The 24,774-nt window shown below is 40.7% G+C and overlaps 1 protein-coding gene across 3 annotated transcripts in view; it reads left to right on the top strand.

Moving 5' to 3' along the window:
• The window catches only part of SLC35F3 (solute carrier family 35 member F3), a 321,149-nt gene extending 296,753 nt beyond the window's left edge, over positions 1-24,396 (top strand). For 2 of the 3 annotated variants that reach the window (XM_082423006.1, XM_082423007.1), the window contains one exon: positions 1,158-10,022. In XM_082423006.1, coding sequence (XP_082279132.1) covers positions 1,158-1,393 — 236 coding nt within the window. In that variant the 3' untranslated portion in view covers positions 1,394-10,022. Of the gene's footprint in view, positions 1-1,157; positions 10,023-23,803 lie in introns of those variants that run through there. The other variant, XR_014252954.1, reaches the window with a different exon arrangement.
• The last annotated feature ends 378 nt before the right edge of the window (positions 24,397-24,774 follow it).

The raw sequence follows: 24,774 nt of genomic DNA, 5'->3' as shown, positions 1-24,774 counted from the left end.
GTGAATTAACAGGCCATTCTGCCAATATGAAAAATCAAACTGCTTCTGAATTAGAGTGAGATAAAAGCGGCACTTTAATTCCACAAAAGGGCTACTAACAAAGTGCTTTTTTCAGGTTTAACTTTTACCTCTCTACGCACCCTCCAGACAGAGGTGAGAGTCAGGTGCAAGGGTAGGGGGTGGTGCAGGAGGATGTGGAGGGACGTGAGGTGGGGGTGACAGAGCAGCCCCTTCATGCGGCGGGCGAGCTGGGGGAGAGCAGCGGTCCAGCACGTCAGGCTTCAGAAGCTGCACATGCAAGTCAGAAAACCCTCTCTCACAAAATGCGTTTAAAAAAAGCAATCTAATTCTCCTTTGTGGAGAGGCAGGCTCCAAATTTTCTTTGTTTGATTTAGTTAGGAAAAGAGAAAAAGAAAGCAAAAAAAGAAAAGAAAAGAAAACCAACATTTGAAACGCTTTTGATCTTTAGTTATGAAGAGAAGGATGATCTAGATTTGTACGAACTGACATGAATCCTGTTCTCATTTTGTTCCCTCACCTGATGTGGGTCAGGAATGAGCTTCTTGGACCTTTAATAAGCTTTCATCATCGGTGGTGACACAGGTGGCATTAGAGCCTCACACTAATAATATCCTGGGGTGGAACAAAAGTTTGTGTTTATTATCTTCAAAGAACCAGGTCAAGTTTGGCCTTCGGAACATATATTATATATATAATGCTCTTAAATTATAAAAATAAAGTAAGTCACTGTAGCAAATGTGAAAAGTGCCAAGAATATAAAGAAAGCAGTAACGTCTTAATTATCCTGCCAACCCGGAGGTGGCCACGATTAACTTTGGTGGATGTATATATTAATACACACGCGCATCCGCAACTGCCCCTGGTGTTTCATTTTGTCTCTCGCACAAATCAGTGTCGGAACTAAGGTACCAGGTCAATTGGGGGAAAGTGAAGCACAGCGCAAGGCCTCACAGCAGACAGGGTTTGTAAAGTTAATGGGGGATTTCTGGGAGGCAGCCCCTGCCCGCCCGGTCCAGGGAGAACAGCTGCGGCCCCGCGGAAAGGGGCGCCCTAGGCCCTGGCCTGGCCGGGGCGCCCCTGCCCCGATGGCCTGGCACGATCGCCCCCCAGTAACCCACGCTCTCCATCCCCTGCAGTTGTTGATCGCTACACCAGTAAGATCGTCTTCAATGGGGTCCGGGGCGTCGCCATGGTCATCATCGGCCTGGGCTTCCTCCTCCTGCTCCTGCCCGAGGAGTGGGACGTCTGGTTGATTAAGCTGCTCACCCGCCTCAAAGTGAGGAAGAAGGAGGAGGCGGCCGAGGGCGGCGCGGACCTGGGCTCGGGACCTCAGAACAAGAGCGGAAGGGCCCGGCCCTCCTTCGCCCGCTGATGGTCGGCCCGAGAACTCTGTGGCGACGCTCGCCTGGGTGATTTGGAATCTCTTCCCCGCAGGGGGAACCTCGGTTTGGTGAGGTGTACATACCTGTACAGTTTTGGTAATCTGCGGTAAGTTATATGGTATTTATTGGCATGTCCAACTTGCTTGCACTTTTTTTCACATCAGACCTTTCACTTAAGGGTACCAGTTAAATACGGGAGAGAAAAGAACCTCTCCGCTCTTTTTAAATGAATGTAAAGCAGCTTAAGATGATCCTTGCCTAGATTGTTTGGGAGGACGGATGTTCTTGACAAGGCAGGGCAGATGTTTTGACGCTTCCCAACTGAAAATTACATTGCACACTGTGATTATTTTTCAGCTATGGTAGGTCATACTTTGTTTTATACCAGAGCTGTACGCTTCATTTTAAGGGATTTCAATGAACCAAAAGATCACTCTGAGTTAATTTGGATAAACGGCTTGTTGGATGGATGGGTGGATGGGACGTGAAGAGCTGGAGCAGAAAAGGATAATGGACGTGGAAAACCACTGACTATGGCTAACTGGGGGTGGCGATTGGAGGAGGACAGGCCCAAGCCAGGTAACAGAAAGGGAAGGTTAAGTCCCAGCCCCAGCTGGCTTGCTCTCGCGTGTCTGTGTACGATCATGGAAGAGAAATTACAGTGCCTTCTACAGAATTTTTGTCTTTACCTATGTGAAGCGAGGTGACATTATAGGTCACTGGTGCCGTCTTACCATTTAGATGTAGAAATCTTTAGAAACAAATAAAAGACTATACATATGTGTGTGTGTGTGTTTGCGTGTGTGTGTGTACAAAAATGGCAAAGCTGATGACCAGTGGAGTAGAACACGGGTCACAGTGTGCATAAAAGGCAGACTCTGCAGAAGATGAATCGCTGGTTGCTTTTACTTCCTGACCAAGACCGCAAGATTTACTGAATCTGCAAACCTTTTTATGAAACTTTTAAGCACCAGGCTGTTTACTTCCACAATTTAGGTCTGCCAGAAAATTCTATCTGTGATAGATCTGTAAAGAGGGACAAGGGGGTTAGAGTTTACTATTTTTGAAGTTTACATTGTTACATAACGAATTGGAAACCTTCTTTTGAAACGGTGTCATAACCCAGTGGTGTGCTCTGTAACCATGGAGTCTTTCGTTTCCTAGGGGAAAGGGCATTTGTGACCTGAACTTTCTAAGCAAATTATTATTCTCAGTTTCCATTACCTGTTTAACCAAACAGATTAATAAATGATTTAAAAAAGAAGCATTTGGTGCTGTCTTGGTGGCAACTCTGTTCCTTTCCCACTAGGCTAGATCTGACTTTCCAGCTTCCTCACCTTACACTTTTCTCCCAGCGAGCCCCACTCTCCTGCATCTTCAAGGCACAGAAAGCCATTCAACCGTCTCAAGGGAAGAAAGTTCTTATTGCAGACAGAGTTGACTTTCACAAAAGAGAAATGCAGGACACAGAGGCGGCCTTGAAGGAAAGGTCTCCGGGCAGCGTTCCCCTCGCGTCCTCCTGCCCCATCCTGTCTCCTCTCCTCGGATGCCACCCTCGGTGCAGCTCTGGGGTTGCTCCGTCTCCCTTTCCTGTGCAGCCCGGTTCCCTGGCTCCCTTACACTCGGGCCTCAGAATGGCAGCCTCAGTCCCTAAACTGACCTGGTCTTCCAGCTCAGCTCCCACACCTGACTTCTGCCTTAGGTGCCCTGACCTGTTCTGGCTCTAGAGGGAATTTGATGTAACGTGTATGTCACTGTTCCAGGCAGCTGTGGCCAGGCGCTCTGAGGTCCAATGTCTCTCATCCTCTGGCCACAAAGGACTGTGTTCTCTAAGAGGGCGTGTGAGTGGAGAGGAGATGACAGCCTCTTTAGGACACTTTGCCCCGCCACCCATCCCTAGAGCATCTGCATACCATGCATCACTTGCTACGTGGGGTTGTAACCTGGGGAGCGTAGTCGTCCAGATCAAAGGGCTCCCCTGCCCATGTGTCCCGTGTATGCCGGGAGCCCCGCAGTGGAGCCCGAACCCGTCACCTCCACGACTGTCTGGGCTCCCAACCTCTCGAGTTACCCCAAGGTGCCGAACAGATATTTCCTTTGTAAGCCATAACCTGAAAAATTGGGAAACCCTACACGAGAGCAGATTTACCTTCTTCTCCCATGGGCATAAAAGACTATGAAGACCCAAAAGAATTGAGAGTAGGAACTCAAAGAGATATTTGTACACCTATAATCAGAGCAGCATTATTTACAGTAGCCAAGGGGTGGAGGCAACCCAGGTGTCCATGGATGGATGAATGGATACACAACACGTGGTAAATACGTACAATGGAATAGTATTCAACCTCAGAAAGGAATGAAATTCTGACCCAGGATACAACACCGAGGAACCTTGAAGACACTATACTAAGTGAAATAAGCCAGTCACAGAGGACAGATATTAGCTGATTCCACTAATATGAGGTACCTGGAGTAGTCGAACTCACAGAGACAGAAAGTAGGATGCTGGTTATTGGGGGCTGGGAATGAGGAGTTATTGTTCAATGGGTACAGAGTTTCAGTTTTATAAGATACAAAAAGTTCTGGAGGTCAATGGTGGTGATGGTTGCACAACAGCGTGAATGTACTGCCTGCCTCTGAGCTATGCGCTTAGAAATGGTCCAAATGGTAACTTTTTATGTTATGTATGTTTTACCCCAATTACAAAAAAGACTATGAAGGGTAAGGTATGTGAAATAGAAAGGTTAAAACTTGCAGGAGAGGTTAATGCCCCTTTCAGGACATTATAAACCTGAGTTGGGGTGAGGGTTGGAGGATGTAAGAGATTTCTTTCCAAGAATACAAACCACAACTCCTCTGACCCCTTCTATCCCTACCGTGTAGATTTCGAGAATTGGGAGGAGCTATGGCAAACCAGGAAGGACCCATGAACATAAAATCTCAGGAAGGGGTTCCTCCTGATGGAACCTTGGGGGTGGCTTTGGGAAACAGGCTCCATTTTTGCCCCCCCTGGGGTATTGTCTGCCCCCTAGAGGCCAGTCTGGAAAGCAGTTAAAGGATTTCTCTGTTTTTGCTCCTTTAAGGAATAAAAGTAAAATGAAGACGGAAGGTACAAAGAGGCTATGAGGTCTCTGCTGCCCCAGCCCGCCCCTCTCAGAATGTGGGCGTTTGGGGCCAGAGGATACAAAGTGATCAGCCAGCGCCCCCCTGCCACACTGAGTCAGCGCTGTCTCTAGGAACCCACCCACTATGCAGACCCTGAGCTCCTCCTTACTTGGGCTGACAAGGGTAAAGAGACTCCAGAGGCAGGAAGCTGTGGTCAGAGACCTACCTCCTTACAGAACAGGGGTGTTTTCTGAATCTAGGCAACAATGTGTAACATGGAGTTCTTTATCTCCAATTTTGAATATAAATGATTTGTTCTAAAATTAGAATGTAGTGGTAGTTGCACAATCCTACAAATATGCTAACATTTGATAAATTATACACTTCAAATGGGTGAATTTTATGGTACATGAATTATTGATATATCTCAGTCAAGTGGTTTAATGAATAAATTGTTGCCGCACAAAATGATTTAAAATTCTTTTGCCAAAATCTTACCAGTAGAAAGGACATCTGTGGGGTTGTTGGCTTGGTTTTGGCTGCCCAGCATCTGATCTCTGTTGGAAATACCATCTTGCTGTTGTTGCAGAAGCTGAAGGGAACAGAGTCTCCATTTCAGACCCCAGTGTCCGGGGGAGAAGGGGAGGGTGTGAACTGGACTTGGCCAGTGGGCCAGTCTCCCAGGACTTAACCAGACCCCACGGAACAGCCCAGGAAGGCCATGCTGACCGGTCAGGCCCCCAGCGTCCTGCTGTGGCTCCGGCCTCCTCCCACCATGGAGGTTCGCATTCCTCCCTTTTCCAAACAGATCCTTCAGACACGTACGGTCCCTAAGAGGCTTCCAAAAAATGTTTCTCTGTTTAAGACAGCAAGAAGCCACTGCTGTTGCTTGAATCCAAGAACTCTGAATAATATGTGGGAGAAAACTGGAACGTTCAAAGAAAAAAGTTGGACTCTTATTTGGGGGTTTGTTTGATTTTACTTTCTGGTACTCACACTTCTTGAATCTGGGCTCGTTATGGCCTAGCAGGGCTCCGTGGTCAAACTGCTTTAAAGAATGGATGAGACTGATTCATAAGAAATACACCCATGATATATAAATAAAGAGGGTTTAAAACTTTTTCACAGTGCTTAAAATACATTTAAAATTTTTTTAAAGAATAATATTTTCCCTTACATACTTTTTCATGTATTCAGCATTGTCAAAATCTTGAGGAAGTCATTTTCTTGAGTTAAAATAGTGGTAAGCTTCAGCTAAGGTAAATCTCTAAATTATTCAAAAATGTGGAGTTACTAGAATCATAACAAATGAGATTTTTATGTAATGTAATATATATTGTAAATTTTAACTCAAACAAAAAATTGGGCATTTTTTTCTCTTATTGAAAAAAGAATAGGCTTCCTGTAAAAAAATGGGAAATACCCATCAAGCCACAAGCCAGCAAGAAGTGCATTTGTACCCAAAGCAGCAGTAGCAGTAATAGCAGTGGCCTCTGACGCAGGAGAGTGAGCCCAGAGGGAACCCCATGCCCGGCAATCTCACCAAGAAGGGCTGGAGGGAGCCCCCAGGCTCTTCCTCTCTGAGGGTGACAGGCACCCCACAGAAGAGGCTCTCTGCCATAAGAAAAAAATCAGAGGGACTTAAAAACCTCCAGATGGAAATTTCAGGAGTCCCCAGTGTTTATTCCCCGTTGGAAACAAGACCTGCTGGCCCCCTAAAGCATTCAGTTTGTTAGGAATCTATGCTATGCTAACGACGTGGGGAATCTCAGAGGCTAAGAAGAGACAAGGGTTAAAGGGCCCTGCTTATACCCACATACAGCAGTACCTGTGAAGGGGAAATTTGGGTATAAATAAAGAAAAGCTGTTAGTATATCACTATGGTGTTCTTTTTCAACATACACCTATGTATCAGGGACTAGAGTTTGATGTTTTTTATGCCCCTGACCACCCTCTTGTGACACCTCCATTTATGGGAACTGTAAATTCAGTTACACCGAGTAGATGTACTTATTCAGCCAGTGTTCCCTCACTCTCCCTGTTACCCGATTTTATCCCCATAGTGAGAAAACTGCATTTATGACGTACTTTCCTTTATGATCTGGAGGGTGCAGAGCAGGCAGCCTTGTGGGGATGCTGGTAGCCTAGCACTTTTCAAGGATTTTGCAAATGTCTATACTTTGTAGATAGCCTTGCTGAATGGTACTGCACCAGATGTTGGATTTCCTCAAGGACCTCATGTGTGAGTGTGTGTGCATGCATTTGCCACATTTACTGTGGGCGTATAATTAGCACATCTTTCCAATCATTTAGGCTATTTCTATTTTTTCTTAATTTTGTTTAAGTAAATCATTCATGCAAACTAATCACTACATAATAATCACTAATTTTTTTAATGATACCATTTAGAGTTAGACATATACTTACCCAACTACAACCTAGTGACTGTCTTTAACCCCTTATCCCATGCAATCATCATTTAGGGACCTGGTGTTTTTCTCCAAAGCTTAACTTTTTAAAACCAAATCTTACCATTAGCACCAATTTAAAGTCCAAAGTACATTTGGACATTTAGCTGCCCCCCAGATCTGGCTTTCCTGAGAGCATTATTGCATCAAAAGTTTAATGTGTTACTTTTGTCTAGATTTTCTTATATTTTCTGATAGCATTTAATTTCCTGTCTTTTTTTTAAGCAGAGGGAAGGTGCTGAGTTACTGTTTAGCAGTCTCAACTACTTTTCTGAATTCTCTGTCAGATCCTTTGCTCTCTTTTACCAATAACCATTTAGTAAGATGAAATTCTAGTGAATTCTAGGTTTTATCTGTTGCAGAGTATTTTTGCTCGGTGTTTCTCAGAAATTAAGAGAATAAGCCATGTTCTGCCATCTTTTCCCATACAGGACAAATGCTGTTAGAACTTTAGATGCCAAGAAATCACTTAAAAAACATTTGTCCAGGACTTCTGAGTATAAGAGGAATGAAAAGATTTTGAGGCCAGGGATAATAGAGGGCCACCTGCTTCTTAAATGTCAACTGCTAAAATCAATCATAATACATAAAATGCAATGAAACCTGGTCCCAAGAGTTGTCAAGGATATGTTTGTGAAAGTAACTTACAATCTGCAGAACGTTCTATGGCTCTATTAAGTAATTATCAAGGGACTTGCACAAGGCCATATGGCTGGGAGAGGCCGAGCAGATTGTCCCGTCCCCCAGGCCCTGTTTGTGGGGAGACTGCACAAAGGGAAAAGGTCTTAGGACAAGCTTCCCTGCTGAGTGATCTTGTCTAGGGCCCTTCTGAAAGAAAAGTCTCCTGGGGCTTTGAAAGATTTCAATTATCATGAAAGCTCTGTAGGCTGGAAGTTTTCTACAAATACCATTATGCCCATAAGTTCCCCTCTGTTATATCTTTCTAATTAAAGTCAATGGTAGGTTTTTTGTCCTATCTCCAGATACAGTCACTCCACCTAACAATAGCAGAATATATGTTCTTCTCCAATGCACATGGTCCATTCTCCAAGATAGACCACATGTTGGTCACAAAACAAGTCTCCATAAATTTAAAAGATTGAAATCATACAAACTATCCTTTCCAATCACAGTGGAATGAAACTAGAAATCAATAACAGAAGGAAACTGGAAAACTCACAAATTTGTGAAAATTAAACAACGTATTCCCAATCAACCAACAGATTGAAGGAGAAATCATACAGAAAATTAGCAAATACTGAGAGAAAAATTAAAACATACCATACCAAAATATATGGGATGCAGCAAAGGCAGTAGCAGAGGAAAATTAATAGCTGCACATACATACATTTAAAAAAGAAAAAAGATCTCAAATCTCAAAATCCAACTTTACACCTTGGGGAACAATAAAAAGAAGAGCAAACTAAACCCAACGCTAATAGAAGGAAGGAATAATTAAGATTAGAGTGGAAATAAATAAAATAGAGATAGTTTATTAGCTATTTATTATTTATTAGCTAATAAACTAATTCAACAAAGTTGCAGTGTACAAGATCAATGCACAAAAATCAATTGTGTTCTGTATATATGCAATAAACAATCCAAGAGAGAAATTTAGAAAGAAAAAAACTTCCATTTACAATAGCACCAAAAAGAATAAAATACCTAGGAATAACTTTAACCAAGGAGGTGAAAGATTTGTACACTGAAAACTACAAACATTGCCAAAAAAAAAAAAAAAAAAAAATTAAAGAGCCCTAAATAAATGGAAAGATACCCTATGTTCATGAATTGGAAGACTTAGCATTGTTTAAGATATCAGTACTATCCAAAGTGATATACAGATTCAAGCCAATCCCTATCAAAATTCCAACAGCCATTTTTGCAGAATTGGAAAAACTGATCTTCAAATTCTTATGGAATTTCGGGAGACTCAAATAGCCAAAACAATCTTGAAAAAGAAAAAAATCAGAGGACTCACACCTCCTGATTTCAAAACTTACTTCAAAGCTATAGTAATTAAAATGGTATAGTACTGGCATGAGGATTAACAAATAGACCAATGGAATAGAAATGAGATTCAGAAATAAACCCATGTATCTATGGTCAATTGATTTTCGACAAGGATGCCAAGTACACCCAATGAGAAAAGATCAATCTCTTTAACAAATAGTGCTGGGACAACTGGATCTCCACATGCAAAAGAATGAAGTTCAAACCCTACCTTATGCCATATACAAAAATTAACTCAGAATGGATCAGAGACCTAAATAAAAGAGCAAAAAACTCTTAAAACTCTTAGAAGATAAGATAGGAGTAAATCTTCATGACTTGACTTTGGCAATGATACCAGAAGCATGAGAAACAAAAGAAAATATAGTAAGTTGAACTTCATCAAAATTAAAAATTGTGTGCATCAAAGTACATTATCAAGAAAGTAAAAAATACAATCTACAGAATTGGAGAAAATATTTGAAAATCATATATCTGATAAGGGTTGAATAATCAGAATATATAAAAAGTTCTAATGCTCAACAATAAAAAGACAAACAACCCATTAAAAATAAGCAAAGAACTTGAATAAACATTTCTCTAATGAAGATACACAAACGGTCAACAAGCACAGAAGAAGATGCTCGACATCACTAATCATTAGGGAAAAGCAAGTCAAAACCACAATAAGATACCACTTCATACCTACTAGGATGGCAATGTTTATATATATATATATTTTTTTTTAATTAAAATTTTGGTTTGCCCCAATGCCTCTCTGTTGAATAAATGAGTGGGTAAAGTGAGTATTTAATTTCACTTTATACTCTTAGTTCCTAGGACATGCCTGCTACATGGTGGGTGTTCAATAAATATTGAATTATTTATGACTTTTTACTTGGATATTAAAAAACTTACAACTGCAACTGAAATGTCAAATCCCAACCTTTGCCTGAATTCAGGAACAGTCAAGTTTTGATCTGAAAAACCTAAAGAGTTGCCTCACTTCCCATTTTTGATTGGTTGGTGGGGCCCTGTAATATATATATATGTATTTTTAAACAGAAAAAAAAAAGTGTTTGTGAGGATGTGGGAAAAATGGAAGTCTTAAACATTGCTGGTGGGAATGTAAAATGGTACAACTGCTGTGGAAAAGTTTCCCAGTTCCCCAAAAAGCTAAACATAGAATTACCATATGACCCAGCACTTCCACTCCTAGGTATAGACCCCAAAGAATCAAAAACAGGAATGTGAACAGATATTTGTACACAGATATTTGAACATTTGTACAATGTTCACTACAACATTATTCACAACAGCCAAAAGGTAGAAACAACCCAAGTGTACATCAAAAGATGAATGGATAAACAAAATAAAATATAGACATACACTGGAATATTATTCAGGCATAAAACGTATGAAGTTCTGATGCATGCTACAGCATGGATAAATCTGGGAAATATTAAGCTAAGTGAAATAAGCTGGTCACAAAAGGACAAATACTGCATGATTCCACTTTTACAACGTACCTAGAATATTAGGTACTCCACAAACTTACTGTCATAGGCTTAGAAAGTATATTAGAGGTTACCAGGGCCCAGGAGGGAGAGAAGGAAATGGGGAGTTATTGCTTAATGGGTATAGAGTTTCTGTTTGGAGTGAAAAGTTTTGGAAATACATAGTGACAATGGTTACATAGCAGTTTGAATGTAATTAATGACACTGATTTATATGGTTAAAGTTGCAAATTTTATGTTACATTTATTTTACCACAATTTTTTTTTTAAAGCATGGGCTATGGATGGAGACAGAAAATAGAATGTGGTAAGTACTACGATGGTCATATATCCAAGGACAGATGGGGTGAGACTGGAACTGACTAATGGCCTAGGAAAGAAAGAGCCCAGGAAGACTTTATAGATGACGTACCACTTAAGCGAGCATTTTCAAGGTAAATAAAGTGGGAGAGGAGTACTAAAAACAGAGGAAAGAGCAATATTTATGGCAGAAGATAATGCTAGAGAGACACGTAGGGCACAATCATGAGTATTAATCCTTTCAAACACCCACCTTTCCCTGACTGATGCATAAACTGTGACTAAAAAGAGCTTAGGCCAAAAGTACCACTGGGGAGGTGTCCCATCCTCACAAAGCACCATGATGGAACTCTAGGAGGGAGCAGGTAGCAGACATCTGTCTAAAAACTTACAAAGAGCAGAGCCAGGGGCGATCACACGCTGTCAGAGCAGGTGGAGGCAGGCTGGTCCTAGAATCTCATCTGGGACTGTACGTGGGTGCCATGCTCATAAAATCAGCTAATGGAATCAAGAGTGGCTGCTTTCAACAGAGATGTGACGAGATCAATCAAGCAAGCAAAGAATCAATAAGGAGGGCACTTCAGTTCCCCGGCCAAGGTCTGGCAGAGAGAGTTCCGTGTGGATTTCTGATGAAAAGTCAGCAAGCGGAAAAGTCAACTAAAAATAGAAACTCTTTTAACTTTTATGGGAACTCGTAAGTGTATACTACACGATTTTATTAACATTAGAATTAATAATAGATGTTTGCAGGAAACACTACGTATTTCCAAACAACTCAACCATAGGGAATCCTAAGACTCTTTTAGGCTGTTGCCAGGTTATTTTATACTTCACTTATGATGAAGAAATCGATTCTAAAAATTCTGTGTATACTAAAGAACATATTTACTCTTTCATCTGTAGTAGTCTGTCACTCTCGTGTATGAATCTGGGAATTGTTCTAAACAATTAATACTAACAACTAGAAACTAAAGTGATTTCTTCAGCATCTATGATGTTTTGCCTTAGTGCATTACTTTTGAGGTTCTATTAATTAAATTCAATATTTGATACAGTTCTAGCTGTACAGCAACAGCAAGAAAAAGCAGCAGTCATTATATTCAGTGGCTTGAAGTTTCTGTCCAGTCTACACCAGGCCTCTGAGCACTCCCGGGAGTGGGGAAGCAGAAAAGATTCCTTAGATCTGCTCTGGGTGCGTGTCTACAGCTATTAGCTCACTACCTTGGTCACTGGGAAACACTATGGAGTCACTGTTTTGTGGCAAAGCACATCATCTCCAGAAAGGCCTTTTTGAAATTCAAAGTCAGAATCTGGAAAGAGCCATCTGCCATCCACTGAACTCATGGAGCATGTTACTTAGAATTCGCTTCAGTGACCGGCCACTAAGTCACCCCTTACACCCCTGAGAGAATGTGACACAGGGCAGCTAGGCTCTTTTTCTTAGTCAGATAGTGCCACAATAATGCCTCATTAGAAGCCCACCTGGAACTCAGTGGCTTAAACACGCATGTGTGTGCCTAGGCTCATGGGTCTGCAGGGATTGCACTGTGGCCGACAGGCCTGGCTCAGCTGAGCAGCCCTGCTGCAGGTGAGGGTCTGCCTGGGCTGGCTGCCAGGCTGGTGCAGGGCTCAGCTTAAGGGGACGCTCACGTCTCTTCTACTATGCAGCTGCCCTTGTTCTTTGTTCTTATTTTTGTCTTTCACTCTTCTTCTGCCTTTTGTGGTTTTAATATTGAGCACTTTATATGATTCTATTTTCTCTCCTTTCCTAGCATATAAATTATTTTTTTTAACTGTTGTTAGTGGTTGCCCTAGAGTTTGCAATATACATTTACAACTAATCCAACCACTTTCAAATAACACTATACCACGTCATGTGTAGTGTGAGTACCTTATAATAACAAAATAATCCTAATTTCCCCCATCCCTTGTTATCATTGCTGTCATTCATTTTATTTATAAGTATACATATACACACATATGTAAAAGATGCATAAGCATACATAATTGCATACATTGTTGCTATTATCATTCTTAATAAACTGTTATCCACTAAGTCAGTTAGAAATAAGAAAAATAAGTTTTAACTTTACCTTTACTTATTCCTTTTTCAAAGCTCTTCCTTTCTTTATGTAGATCCAAGTTTCTGACCTATTTTTTATTCTCTCTAAAGAATTTGTTTAAACATTGCTTGCAAGGCAGGTCTACTGGCAACAGATTTCCTTGATTTTTGTTTGTTTATCTCTCCATTTTTGAAGGATAATTTTGTGGGATAAGGAATTCTAGGTTGGTGGGGGTTTTCTCTCAACACTTTAAATGTTTCACTCCTTTTTTTAAAAGTTAATTAATTAATTAATTAATTTTTATTTTATGGTTGCATTGTGTATTCGTTGCTGCGCTTGGGCTTTCTCTAGTTGCGGCGAGCGGGGGCTGCTCTTCATTGTGGTGCACGGGCTTCTTATTGCGGTGGCTTCTCTTGTTGCAGAGCACGGGCTCTAGGCGCGTGGGCTTCAGTAGTTGTGGCACGTGGGCTCAGTAGTTGTATCTCGCAGGCTCAGTAGTTGTGGTGCATGGGCTTAGTTGCTCCACGGCATGTGGGATCTTCCCGGACCAGGGCTCGAACCCATGTCCCCTGCATTGGCAGGTGGATTCCTAACCACTGTGCCACCAGGGAAGTCCGTTTCACTCCTTCTATTGCCTGCCTGGTTTCTGAGCAGAAGCCACCTGTAATTCTTATCTTTGTTTCTCTGTAGATACAGGATTCTTCCAGGATTTTTTCCCTACCTTTGATTTTCTATAGTTTGAAAACGATATGCCTGAGTCATTTTGTTTTTGTTTTTGCGTTTATTTATATTATCGTGTTCTCTGAGCTTCCTGGAGTTGTGTTTTGGTGTCTGACGTTAACTTGGTAGAAATTATCAGCCATTATTGTTTCAAATATTTCTTCTGTTTCTTTCTCCCTTTCTTCTCCTTCTGGGTATTCCCATTTTGGGTGTGTCACCTGTAAGTGTTGTCTCACTGTCCTTGCATATTCTGTTCTGTTTTTCCAGTCTTTGTTTCTTTGCTTTTCAGTTAGGGAGGTTTCTACTGATACATCCTCCAGCTCGGAGAGTCTCGCCTCAACTGTATCTAGTCTACTAAGAAGCCCATCAAAGGCATTCTTCATTTCTATGACAGTGTTTTTTATCTCTAGCGTTTCTTTTTGGTTCTTTCTTAGGATTTCCATCTCTCCCTGCTTACATTGCCCATCTGTTCTTGCCTGCTGTCTCTTTTACCCCTTAACACATGAATTATAGTTGTAATAAATTCCTGGTCTGAAAATTCCAACATCCCTGTCATGCCTGCTTCTGATGCTTGCTCTGTCTCTTCAAGTTATGTATTTTTGCCTTTTGGTATGCCTTGTAAATTTTTTCTTGATAACCGGACATGCTGTACCAGCTAAAAGGAACTGCTGTAAATAGGTCTTTAGTAACACATTTCCCCTCCCCCTGCTAGAAGCATGAGGGGATTTTTCTCCGATATTTACTGCGGGAACCCAGTTGAGCTCCTAGAGGTAAGTTTCACAATTGTGGAGGCCCCCTATGACCGGGTCCCCCTGGAGTTTTTAACTCTCAGAGTCGTCCACACTGAGCCTCCAGCATTTGTCAATTACAGTTCTGGCTTTCCTACCTTGGCACTGGTTCCCACGTAGTTTCTGTTTGTTTGTCTCTGCTAAGTTTTCTCTGTGTTCATCTGTCTGTCTCTCCAGTCTTGGGGGCAGTGGTTTGCCCTCTGTCCTAGAAGAGTTGATTTTTTAGTCTATTCAGCTTTTTACTTGTTAGGATGGAGTGGCAAATTCTAAGCTCCCTACACGCAGAGCTGGAAACCAGAAGGGCTTTCCTTACTCTTTCAAAATACTCTAAGAAGTAATGAGGTGGACCAAAACAGAAGTGATTACAGAAGCACAAACTGCCCAGACGTAGACGCCTCTCCCATCCGACCCTCTGATCCTTCAGCGAAAGGGCTGCTCCACTCTGCAGGCTGCCAGCTGCCCCTCCCCTTTCTCCAGCGGTCACCTCCCTCACGGCTCTTGGCTTGACACGCAGCTTTTCAGCCTGACTCCCGCGGTGGTCATCCTTCCGGGGCTCCCATGCTGATTCATGATTCTCAGCCTGTCCCTTATTTCCCACCATAAGGTAAACCCATTCCTTTTTGGCCAGTGTGTCCCCACTCCAGCCACGGCCAGAGACATAGGATTCAAGCTTCTTCGTCTCCATAGGGCTGAGAATGTGGAGAGATTTAATCAGGTCCCAGGTTGAGGAATATGCTGTTATTGGCAAGGTAAACAATAATTCACCACCCTGCAGGTGAAGCCCTTCCCACCATAAGCACACCGTCTAGCAATTCTCTAAGCATTCAATAATCAGAGGCCATATAGAATGATAATTGCCTCACATCTCGTCATACAACAGTTGTTCACTCATCTGGAGAGTGTAGCCTATGTTTACATTAGCTTTTAGTGCCCACAGTAATTGTACTTATTTTACTTACAGTCAGCTAGACCCCTAAGATTTAGTTAGATGTTCATTCCATCCTATTCCCCTGAAATTGTTTTGTTTTGGACACAAACAGGATTTCACACTTACCATTTATTTCTTTGTCCCATAAATACTTTAAAAATGGAATCTGCATAACTGAACCAGCTCCTGTCTTTAAGAAACTTTGAAATTAATAAGAGGACTGATCAAGGTCACCAGGACCTCTGATATAAGGCAGCGTGAGATGATTGACTCTCAGGGGCAGACATTGTGCTGTTTGGATCTGGAGGGATTGCGAACTACTTCATGAAGAAAATAACTTTCTGAGTTGGGCCTAATAGGATGAATAGGGTTTTCAGAATCAGGTGGGTGACTGGGGAGTTCAGATGACTGGAAGAGCAGGAAGAGAGGCAGAACGTTAGAGGCAAGATCTGGGAACAGCAAATAGCTAAGATAAAGAGATGGGCATCTGTAGGGAGTGGTAGGAGATAAAGTCAGAAAACAGGCTAAGTCCTAATGTGAGGGTCTTCAGTGCCATGCTGGGATATCAGGGCATTTGTTGGTCAGCAACAGAAAGCCACTAGAACTGATTAAGCGGGAGAGTAGCGTGATTAAATCTTCTTTATGCCAGCCCATCATCCCAACCTGTTGATATCCTTGAGTCTTTCATTAAAACTATGAGCTATCTCCTCCATCCCCAGACCCTATGCAGGTTTGATAAGCATCCTTGATTACGCTTCTCTAATTCGACTACAAAATATATAAAAGTTATAACCCTAGTCGCAACTCTAAAAGTGACCTTCCTCCAGGTTGATTACTCAGATTCTTTGGGCTGCGCTTATCCAACCATGTAACACTCAGGTATAGCAGTATCTAGTCCACAGTTCTCAAGAGCAGATATTATTGATTGCTGATTTCAGTACACATGATTTACACTCACTATCTTTCTTAAACCTTTCACCAGCCCTCTGAGATGAAGCTATTGAAGTTTACTGTGCATTCTTTTAAACTGCAAAATCTTTCCCGTCCCAGACACTTGAATCTCAACCTTGAATTGATTGGTCTTCAATCAGTCTTCTAAGAAAGTATGGATTTTATCAAATAGATCCTTCATAAAACCTTTGGTCAACTGTAACTCCTTTAATATCTACCTGTTAATATAAAGAACTGTAGAAGTCACAAGATCAATTAGAAACTTCATTATTGTTTGTGTTTATTGAGGCTACCTGGAAAGTTTCAAGTCTGGCGCAGGGGAATAATGAAATAGAGTTTCAGCCTAGCCAAGAAGCTGAGTAGACCTGAATTTCCTGAAAATTTTTAAATAATCTACAGTACCAGCATGAGCCCTTAGTTGCCTAGGTAATACAGCAGGTTCCCATGGAAACCCATTGGTCTGTATCAAAGAAACGCTTTGAATTTTAATGGGGTGAAAGAGCATCATCTAAGAAAGACCAAATAGCTATTGCTAACTGAACTGTTCTTGGTGGTGACGGCCTTTTATGTTCATATTTGTTCATAGCGGTGGCTGTTTTTGCCAGAAAAACAAGTTTTAGATATGCAAATAATCGTAATAGCTAGTACTGTCTTCTCTCCTCTACACACCACAAGAGAGTTTCTTTTTTTTTTTTAAAAAAGAAATATTTATTTATTCATGTTTGGCTGCGTTGGGTCTTCATTGCTGTGCGTGGGCTTTCTCTAGTTGCGGCGAGCGGGGGCTACGCTTCGTTGCAGAGCACGGGCTTCTCACTGCAGTGGCTTCTCATTGCAGAGCACGGGCCCTAGGTGTGTGGGCTTCAGCAGATGTTGTACGTGGGCTCAGTAGTTGTGGCTCACGGGCTCTAGAGCACAGGCTCAGTAGTTGTGGCGCAAGGGTTTAGTTGCTCCACGGCATGTGGGATCTTCCCAGACCAGGGATCGAACCCGTGTCCCCTGCATTGGCAGACGGATTCTTAACCACTGCACCACCAGGGAAGCCCTACCAGTACATTTTATATACTTAAACTATATACATACACACAAACACACACTCATTTTATACTTACAGTAACTGAGGTTGAATTCCCTGGCGGTCCAGTGGTTAGGACTCCGCGCTTTCACTGCTGAGGGCCCAGGTTCAATCCCTGGTCAGGGAACTAAGATCCCGCAAGCTGAGTGGTGCAGCCAAAAAACAAAACAAAACAAAAAACAACAATTGAGGTAAGTGGTATTATTATCCTCATTTTACAGATGAGGAAACTCAGAGATAAGAAATTGAATAACTTACCTAACATCATACAACCAGTAAGAAGAGAGCTGTGATGTGAAGTATGGCAATTTGGCTACTCCACACTAAGCCTTTATTCTGCTAGCTCTCTATATCCCCCTTGCCATCCCAGCTTGTATTCCCTCCATCCCCCTAACTTAATTTTATTATGATTTTTTTGTTTTAAGACTTTTTGATGTGGACCATTTTTAAAGCCTTTATTGAATTTGTTACAATATTGCTTCTGTGTTATGTTTTGTTTTTTTGGCGCCGAGGCATGTGGGATCTTAGTTCCCCGGCCAGGGATTGAACCCATGCCCCCGGCAGTGGAAGGTGAAGTCTCAACCACTGGACCACCAGGGAAGTCCCTATTATGATTTTTAAATGAATAGTTAGTATTTACATTATTGTGGCTATGCCAACCTTGCTAATTGCTGAGCCAAGTAATATACTATTTACATATTTCTTTTCTTTTTTCTCCTTCCTTTTTACTGAGGCTTGATACTAGCCCTTTTGGGGAGTCTGAAATTCTACCTACCTATTGTTAATTTTTTTCTCAAATGTGCCAATGTTTCTGCCATATGCACATTAACAGTTGTGTGTGTTTATTTCCTGAGAACACTTTCCTTCCTTCCTTCTGCTACGATACCTATTGGTTGCTCTCTGCAAAGATTTCATTGTGAGATCTCCCTTTGTGCCAGAGATCCTCTTTCCTGGATCCTGTGCCATGTCTTTTGATTTCTTGTTTTGGTGGAAGGTATTCTCCATAGCCTGTTACAGGAAAGTATATGAGAGGTTTTCGAAAATCTGAAAATGTCTGTATCCTGCCCTCACATTTGATTGATAGTTTAGCTGGCTCTCGAATTCTAAGCTGTAAATAATTTTCCCTCAGAATCTTGAAGGTATTTGATTTGTTGTCATTTGGCTCTGATGCCACTTGAGAAAGACAAAGCCATTCTGATTGCTAGTAATTTGTAAGTAGTCTTTATTTAGCTTAATAGAAGTTTCCAGGGGCATCTCTGGTGTTCTGAACTTTCACAACATGCCTCAATTTGAGTCTCTTCCACACCTTTTGCTAGGTACACGGTGAGCCTTTTCAATCTAGAGTCTTGTGTCCTTTGGTTCTGGGAAATTTCCTCCCCTCTCTTTTCTCTCTTTCTTGAACTATTAGTAGGATGTTGGATTTAAAGGACTGATCCAGTAATTTTCTTTCTTTCTCTTATATTCCATCTTACTCTTATTTTGTTTGTCTTTCAGAAAAATTGTATCAAGTTCTTTTTATTTCTGCACCTCAAGTAACAAAGACTTAAAATTCATGCCTTCAGCAAGATAGGAGTTTAAGTATCTCTCATGCAAAAGTCCAGAGGTAGGCTGCCCAGTGTTGGCATGACAGCTCTGCTCTACGAAGAGGCCCCGTCAGGCTCCTTCTATGCCCAAATTTGCATTATGGATCACACCACTTATCTTTTTAGGAAAGTTTCCTTAGTTGCAAGAAAATACTTTTACTCACATGTCAAGAATTAGTCACATAGCTATATCTACATCTCAGTTGGAGAATCCACTCGGCCACATATTTTATGCGTGTCTTGGACAATTTGAATCCTCTTGTCATCTATAACTACATTGTCTAATATGGTAGCTGCTACCTACATGTGGCCACTGAGGACTTGAAATGTGATTAGTCCAGATTAACATGTGTTTTAAGTTAAAATACACACTGGATTTAGAAGAGTTAGTATGCAAAAAGGAAAATCAAATATTTTAGGTTGATTATAGGATAAAATGATAATATTTTAAATATATTGGGTTAAAAGAAATATATTATTATAATTCATTTCACCTGTTTCTATTTTACTGTTTTTAACGTGGCTACTAGAAAATTTTAAATTACGTATGTGGCTTGCCTTATATTTCTGTTGGATAATGCAGCTCTATAAAATGGGAATAATAGAGTGCCTACCTCAATGGCGCTCTATTAGTAAATGAGAAAGGTTAAATGAGATCTTAAGTGTAAAATGTTTAGCCCAGTGCCTGACAAAGAGTAAATACTCGGAAAAAGGAAAATAGACTAGTTAATAACGTAGTATTTCATTGACTCTAACACCTCCATTCTTGTTCCTGCATTTTCACACCTCGGACACTCGGACACATCATACAGGGGATGGCACCCAACTGTCGCCAGACCCCAGTCATAACATAGTTGTCACTGCCTGTGTGTGCACACACATCGAAAGCACTAGCATTCCATACTTGCAGAGTGAGTGTCCGTGGCCTAGAAGACAATCTAGGAGATCAGAAGGGGGCACTCTTAACCTCTAAGAATCAAAATGTTAAGGAGACAGGTGGTGCAGGGTCATTCTGATGTGTTTAAGCAACATTCCCAAAACAGGAGTGAAGAGTAAGCTCCTTGTACCTAATTACCAAGTTGACTGAATTGTTCAGCACCAATGGCTTCTAGCTCTTTAGTGGATCTGGAAAGACAAGAGGAGGGGAGGGGAGAAGATAAGGTAAGAGGACTTGCTCAAAGTGCCTAATGGCATAGATGATAAGATTGGTGGAAAAACACAGACATTGGTGACCGAATCAAAAAGTGATTCTGAGGACTGAACTCGAAATGTAATGAAGTTTCATGAATACCTTAATCAATTGCTGCTTTTATTTTCCTTCTTCTGTATGTATTACTGTGATATGATTTTTTTTTTAATTCATGCCTAAATGTGTCTAAATAAGTTTAAGATAAGAATCTTAGGTAATGAAAAAGCATTGTGTTATAGTTTAATTGGCAGCGCTTTTTCCTTTCTTAGGGGTACGTAAAACAATGGGGAAAATTATAATTAATGCATCTTAGATTTGATGAAACATAGTATTATTCCCTTTAAAGGACTTCTAAGTCCAAGATCAAGTGACCTCTAAAATATAGTAATACTAATAACTAACATTTATGTTTTTCTTTTTCCTATGACACTTATCTAACATACTATATATAGAATTTATTGTTTATGGTAATTGCTTATTGTCTCCCTGCTAGATTTCACATTCCATAGAGCAGCAATTTTCATCTATATTGTTCTCTGATGTCTCCCGAGCCCCTAAAACAGTGCCTGGCACAGAGTAAGTTCTCAATAAATATTTGTTGAGTGAATGAATGAAATCTTTGTATGTGCTGTTCTAAGTGCTTTGCTTGGATTATTCCATTTAACTTTCACAAGAAACCTAAGTAGATATTACAATCATCCACATTTTCAGCTAAGGAAACCCATGTATGTAAAAGTTCAGGAACCTGTCCAAGGTCACACAGCTTGACATCACTGGCGGGGGTGGGGGGTAGGATTCAAGCCCAGTCTGGTTCTGAACCTACACTCTTATCCACTGAACTTTGCTGCCTCTAATACTGCCTGTGTTTCCCTTCTTGATTTAACTCCTGCTGGGCTCCCGCTGCATTTGGTGCATGCCTCTCTCATAGGTCTTATTACTCTTTATTAGAGGAGAATATGGCCTATGTCCTCCATAAGACTGAGCTTCTCAAGGACCAAGGTCTATCCTTATTCATCTTTATATCCCCAAGGCTGACCACAGTGCCTGGCACTGTGCAAGCTATGTACAGAGCAAGAAGCATGAAAGAAGGAGCAGAGGTTCCCATCTGGCAGCTGAAGGACGAGTAGATCCGATGAAAAGGAACAGCTTAGAAAGAGAAGCTTTCCTGGAGAAAGAATACTATGAGTTCCGGTTTTGAACTTATTGGAGTGATGGAAGGACAAACAAATGGAGATAGCCGTCAAGGGACTTGGAAAGAGAAAATGGGCACAAAAGTTCCATGAGGACTAAAACATAGACTTCCAAGTCTTTTTGAAAGAAGTGCTAACTGAAGCTCTGGGGGTGAATCAGCTCACCATGGAAAACAGAATGCAAAGAAAAGAAAAAGAGAGAAAAAAAGGCAACATCTTGGAGCGTACCTATAGTTAATAGGAGGAAAAAGAGCAAGGAGTCAGCATAGAGATCTAAAAGAAATTCAGAAGGATCTCTGCAGCAACACTGAAGTCAAAGGAATCTTTCTTGTTTGTGTCCCTGAGTGGGTGTCTGTGATGACTGCTTTGTAAAACAGTACAGATTATAAATAAAAAAGTCTGTGGGCAGCAACAGAAAAACAACACATACATTTTCAGTGCTACTGGGTCTGTCTGGCCCTGCCCACCATTGGTTTGGGGAGCAACTTAGTTCAGACTGGAGAACACCCACGTGAAACTTCGCTCGATGGTAACACGACATGTCTTCCACCTCTTCACACTGACTTCTCTTCGCCTCCTCTCTCCTCCAAACATAGGTTGGAGATTACACCCTCTCTGTATCAAAACAACATATCTGAAATCATCTCATGGCACCCACATTCTTTTACTTGCCCATAGTCTTCCAAATTTTGTAAGGTGAATTTGGCCTCTCCAACTCTTATCCTGCATTATTGCTTTTGTTATTAACATATATATACATACATATATATATATATATATTTTTTTTTTACCATATCTACACCTCAAAATTTCTCTCTTCTAGTTGTTTTTGCTCTGTTGGCTAGACCACAGAGCTCCTTGAGAGTAAGCGGGTGGGGGAAGGGGCATTATTGCAATTCATTGAATCTCTTTGGTAATACTTTCCTTATCTCTGCCCTAGGCCTACTACTGACCAGTAGGAATTGCTTAGCTGCCCAAGTGACAGCACTAGAGACTACTGACTTTTGACCTTGAAGGCCACATAAGATGGTAAACCCATTAAAAACTTAGTAATCACACTATAAATATTCTGAATGACCATTATTTTTACCTTTCTGTGAATCAAATGTACTAAAGATGACCTTTCTCAGGCCAATCAACTACTCTACTTTACTTAAAAATTATGACACATATCATGCATATATGTGACATATATTCTTTCTTATTCACAGAAGAGTGTATAAGATTTACTTGTACAGTTTACTTAAAGAATAATTATAAAACAAACACCCAGTTTCAGAAACAGAACATTGTCAGCCCCTCAGAAGCCCTCCCTGGTCACATCCCAGTTCTCTTTTCTTAATAGTTTTACTATTTAATGTATGTATCCTTAACATTAGAGTTGAGTTTTGCATTTCTGAACCTTACGTAACTGGAAACACATGGTATCTATTCTTTGATTGACTTGCTTCTTTCACTCAATACTGAGATTCATCATATTATTATAAATGGTTACAGTTGTTGTTCATTTTCATTGGTGCATTATATTTCACCTTATGACATCATAATTTATCCATTCTGTTGTTGATATGTTTGGATTGTATGTTGTTTTTAGCTATTACAAACTTGCACATATACAAGAGATTCTGAATAGAATTGCTGAGTCATAGCGAATGTGTATCTTCAACTTTACTAAAGTCACAGCTTTCCAAAGTGACTGTATCAATTTATGCTACCATTAGAGTATGAGGATCCTCTTTGCTTCATCCTTCTTAAAACTTGCTATTGTCAGGCTTAATTATTCTTTGGTCTGGTGGGTGTCTACTAGTATGGCATTGTGATTTTCATGTTCATTTCTGTGGTTGCTAATATGGATGTGCATATTTTCTATTGGTCATTTGTATTTCCTCTTTGGTGTTGTGCCTACTTAAGCCTTTTGCCTATTTTTAATATTAGGTCATCTGTCTGTTTCTTATTGATTTGAAGGTTTTTTTTTTTTTAGAATTAATTTTTTTTTAATTTATTTATTTTTGGCTGCTTTGGGTCTTCGTTGCTGCACACAGTCTTTCTCTAGTTGCTGCGAGCGGGGACTACTCTTCGTTGCGGTGCCTGGGCTTCTCATTGTGGTGGCTTCTCTTGTTGCACAGCATGGGCTCTAGGTGCGTGGGCTTCAGTAGCTGTAGTTGTGGCTCGCGGGCTCTAGAGCGCAGGCTCAGTAGTTGTGGCGCACAGGCTTAGTTGCTCCGTGGCATGTGGGATCTTCCCGGACCAGGGATCGAACCCATGTCCTCTTCATTGGTAGGTGGATTCTTAACCACTGTGCCACCAGGGAAGCCCGATGTAGCTGTTTTTTACATATTCTGGGTACTAATTCCTTGTTATATGCTTTGCAAACTTCTTCTCCCATATTGTGACTTTTCCACTCACTTCATGGTGTTATTTGGTAAACAAAAGTCCTTAATTTTAATGTAGTTGATTTTATTGATCTTTTCCTTTATGGCTAAAAAAAAAAATTATTCTCAATCCTACAGTCATAAAATCATTCTTCCATACAGGTCCACAAAATTTATCTGAAATACTTGGAGACAGATGTGTTCTGGAATACAGACTTTTTTGGATACTGGAAAGGTACCATGCAACGTACAACATATACTATGTAGCAAGAACTGGGACAGTACCTATAATCAAAAATATCAATATTTCTACAACAAAACATATAGCCAACTAAGTGATATATAAATAATGACTATCGTGACCCTGTCACATTTTTCACCAAATGAGTTCCAAAGAGTTTGATGTTTCAAGGTTTGAGGATTTTGTAATTAGTACAAAAGTTATGGTAGCCTCATACAATAAAAATGGAATTATTTCGAAGTTTGGAGGAACTTACTGGTGGAGCCATTGACCTGGAATTTGTGTGTGAACCTTCATTACTACTGATTCAAATTTTTAATGGTTTGGGACTATTCATATTTTCTTCTCTTTAGTCAGCTAGTTGTTTTTCTTGAGATTTGTACAATCATCTACATTTTATTTGCATCAAATTGTTTACAAGATGTTCTATTTTGATTTCTAAAGTCTAGTTTTCGTTATTGACATAGGTTGTTAACATCTCTCCTTTTATTGCTCAATACTGTTAAATATTTGTCAATTTTATTAGTCTTTTCAAAAAAAAAAATCAACTTCTGGATTTTTAAAATCTACTGTATGCAGTGGTGTGCTAGTTAATTGGCTCTGAACATAATGAAACAAAACACTACTTTGTTGGCTGATTTCCAGTGTGAAGATTCCCGTCGGGGCAATTTCAAGCTACCAGATTGATACTATTGACCATGCAAGTGGGAAGAGATGTGCACAGTTGGCTCTCCTGAGCCAGTGCAGGCAGTGTCTGGCACACCACTACTTTCATTTCCCATTTCATTCATTTCTGCTTTTAGCATTATGTCCCTCCTTCCACTTTCCTTAATTTTGCTCTCCTTTTTCTAACTTCTTGAAAGGGAATGTTTAGCTAAAGACCTTTCAGCCT

Source organism: Balaenoptera physalus (assembly GCF_965194825.1).
Source record: "Balaenoptera physalus genome assembly, chromosome: 14".
Taxonomy (NCBI): Eukaryota; Metazoa; Chordata; class Mammalia; order Artiodactyla; family Balaenopteridae; genus Balaenoptera; species Balaenoptera physalus.
This window is presented reverse-complemented; position numbering and strand designations above follow the sequence as displayed.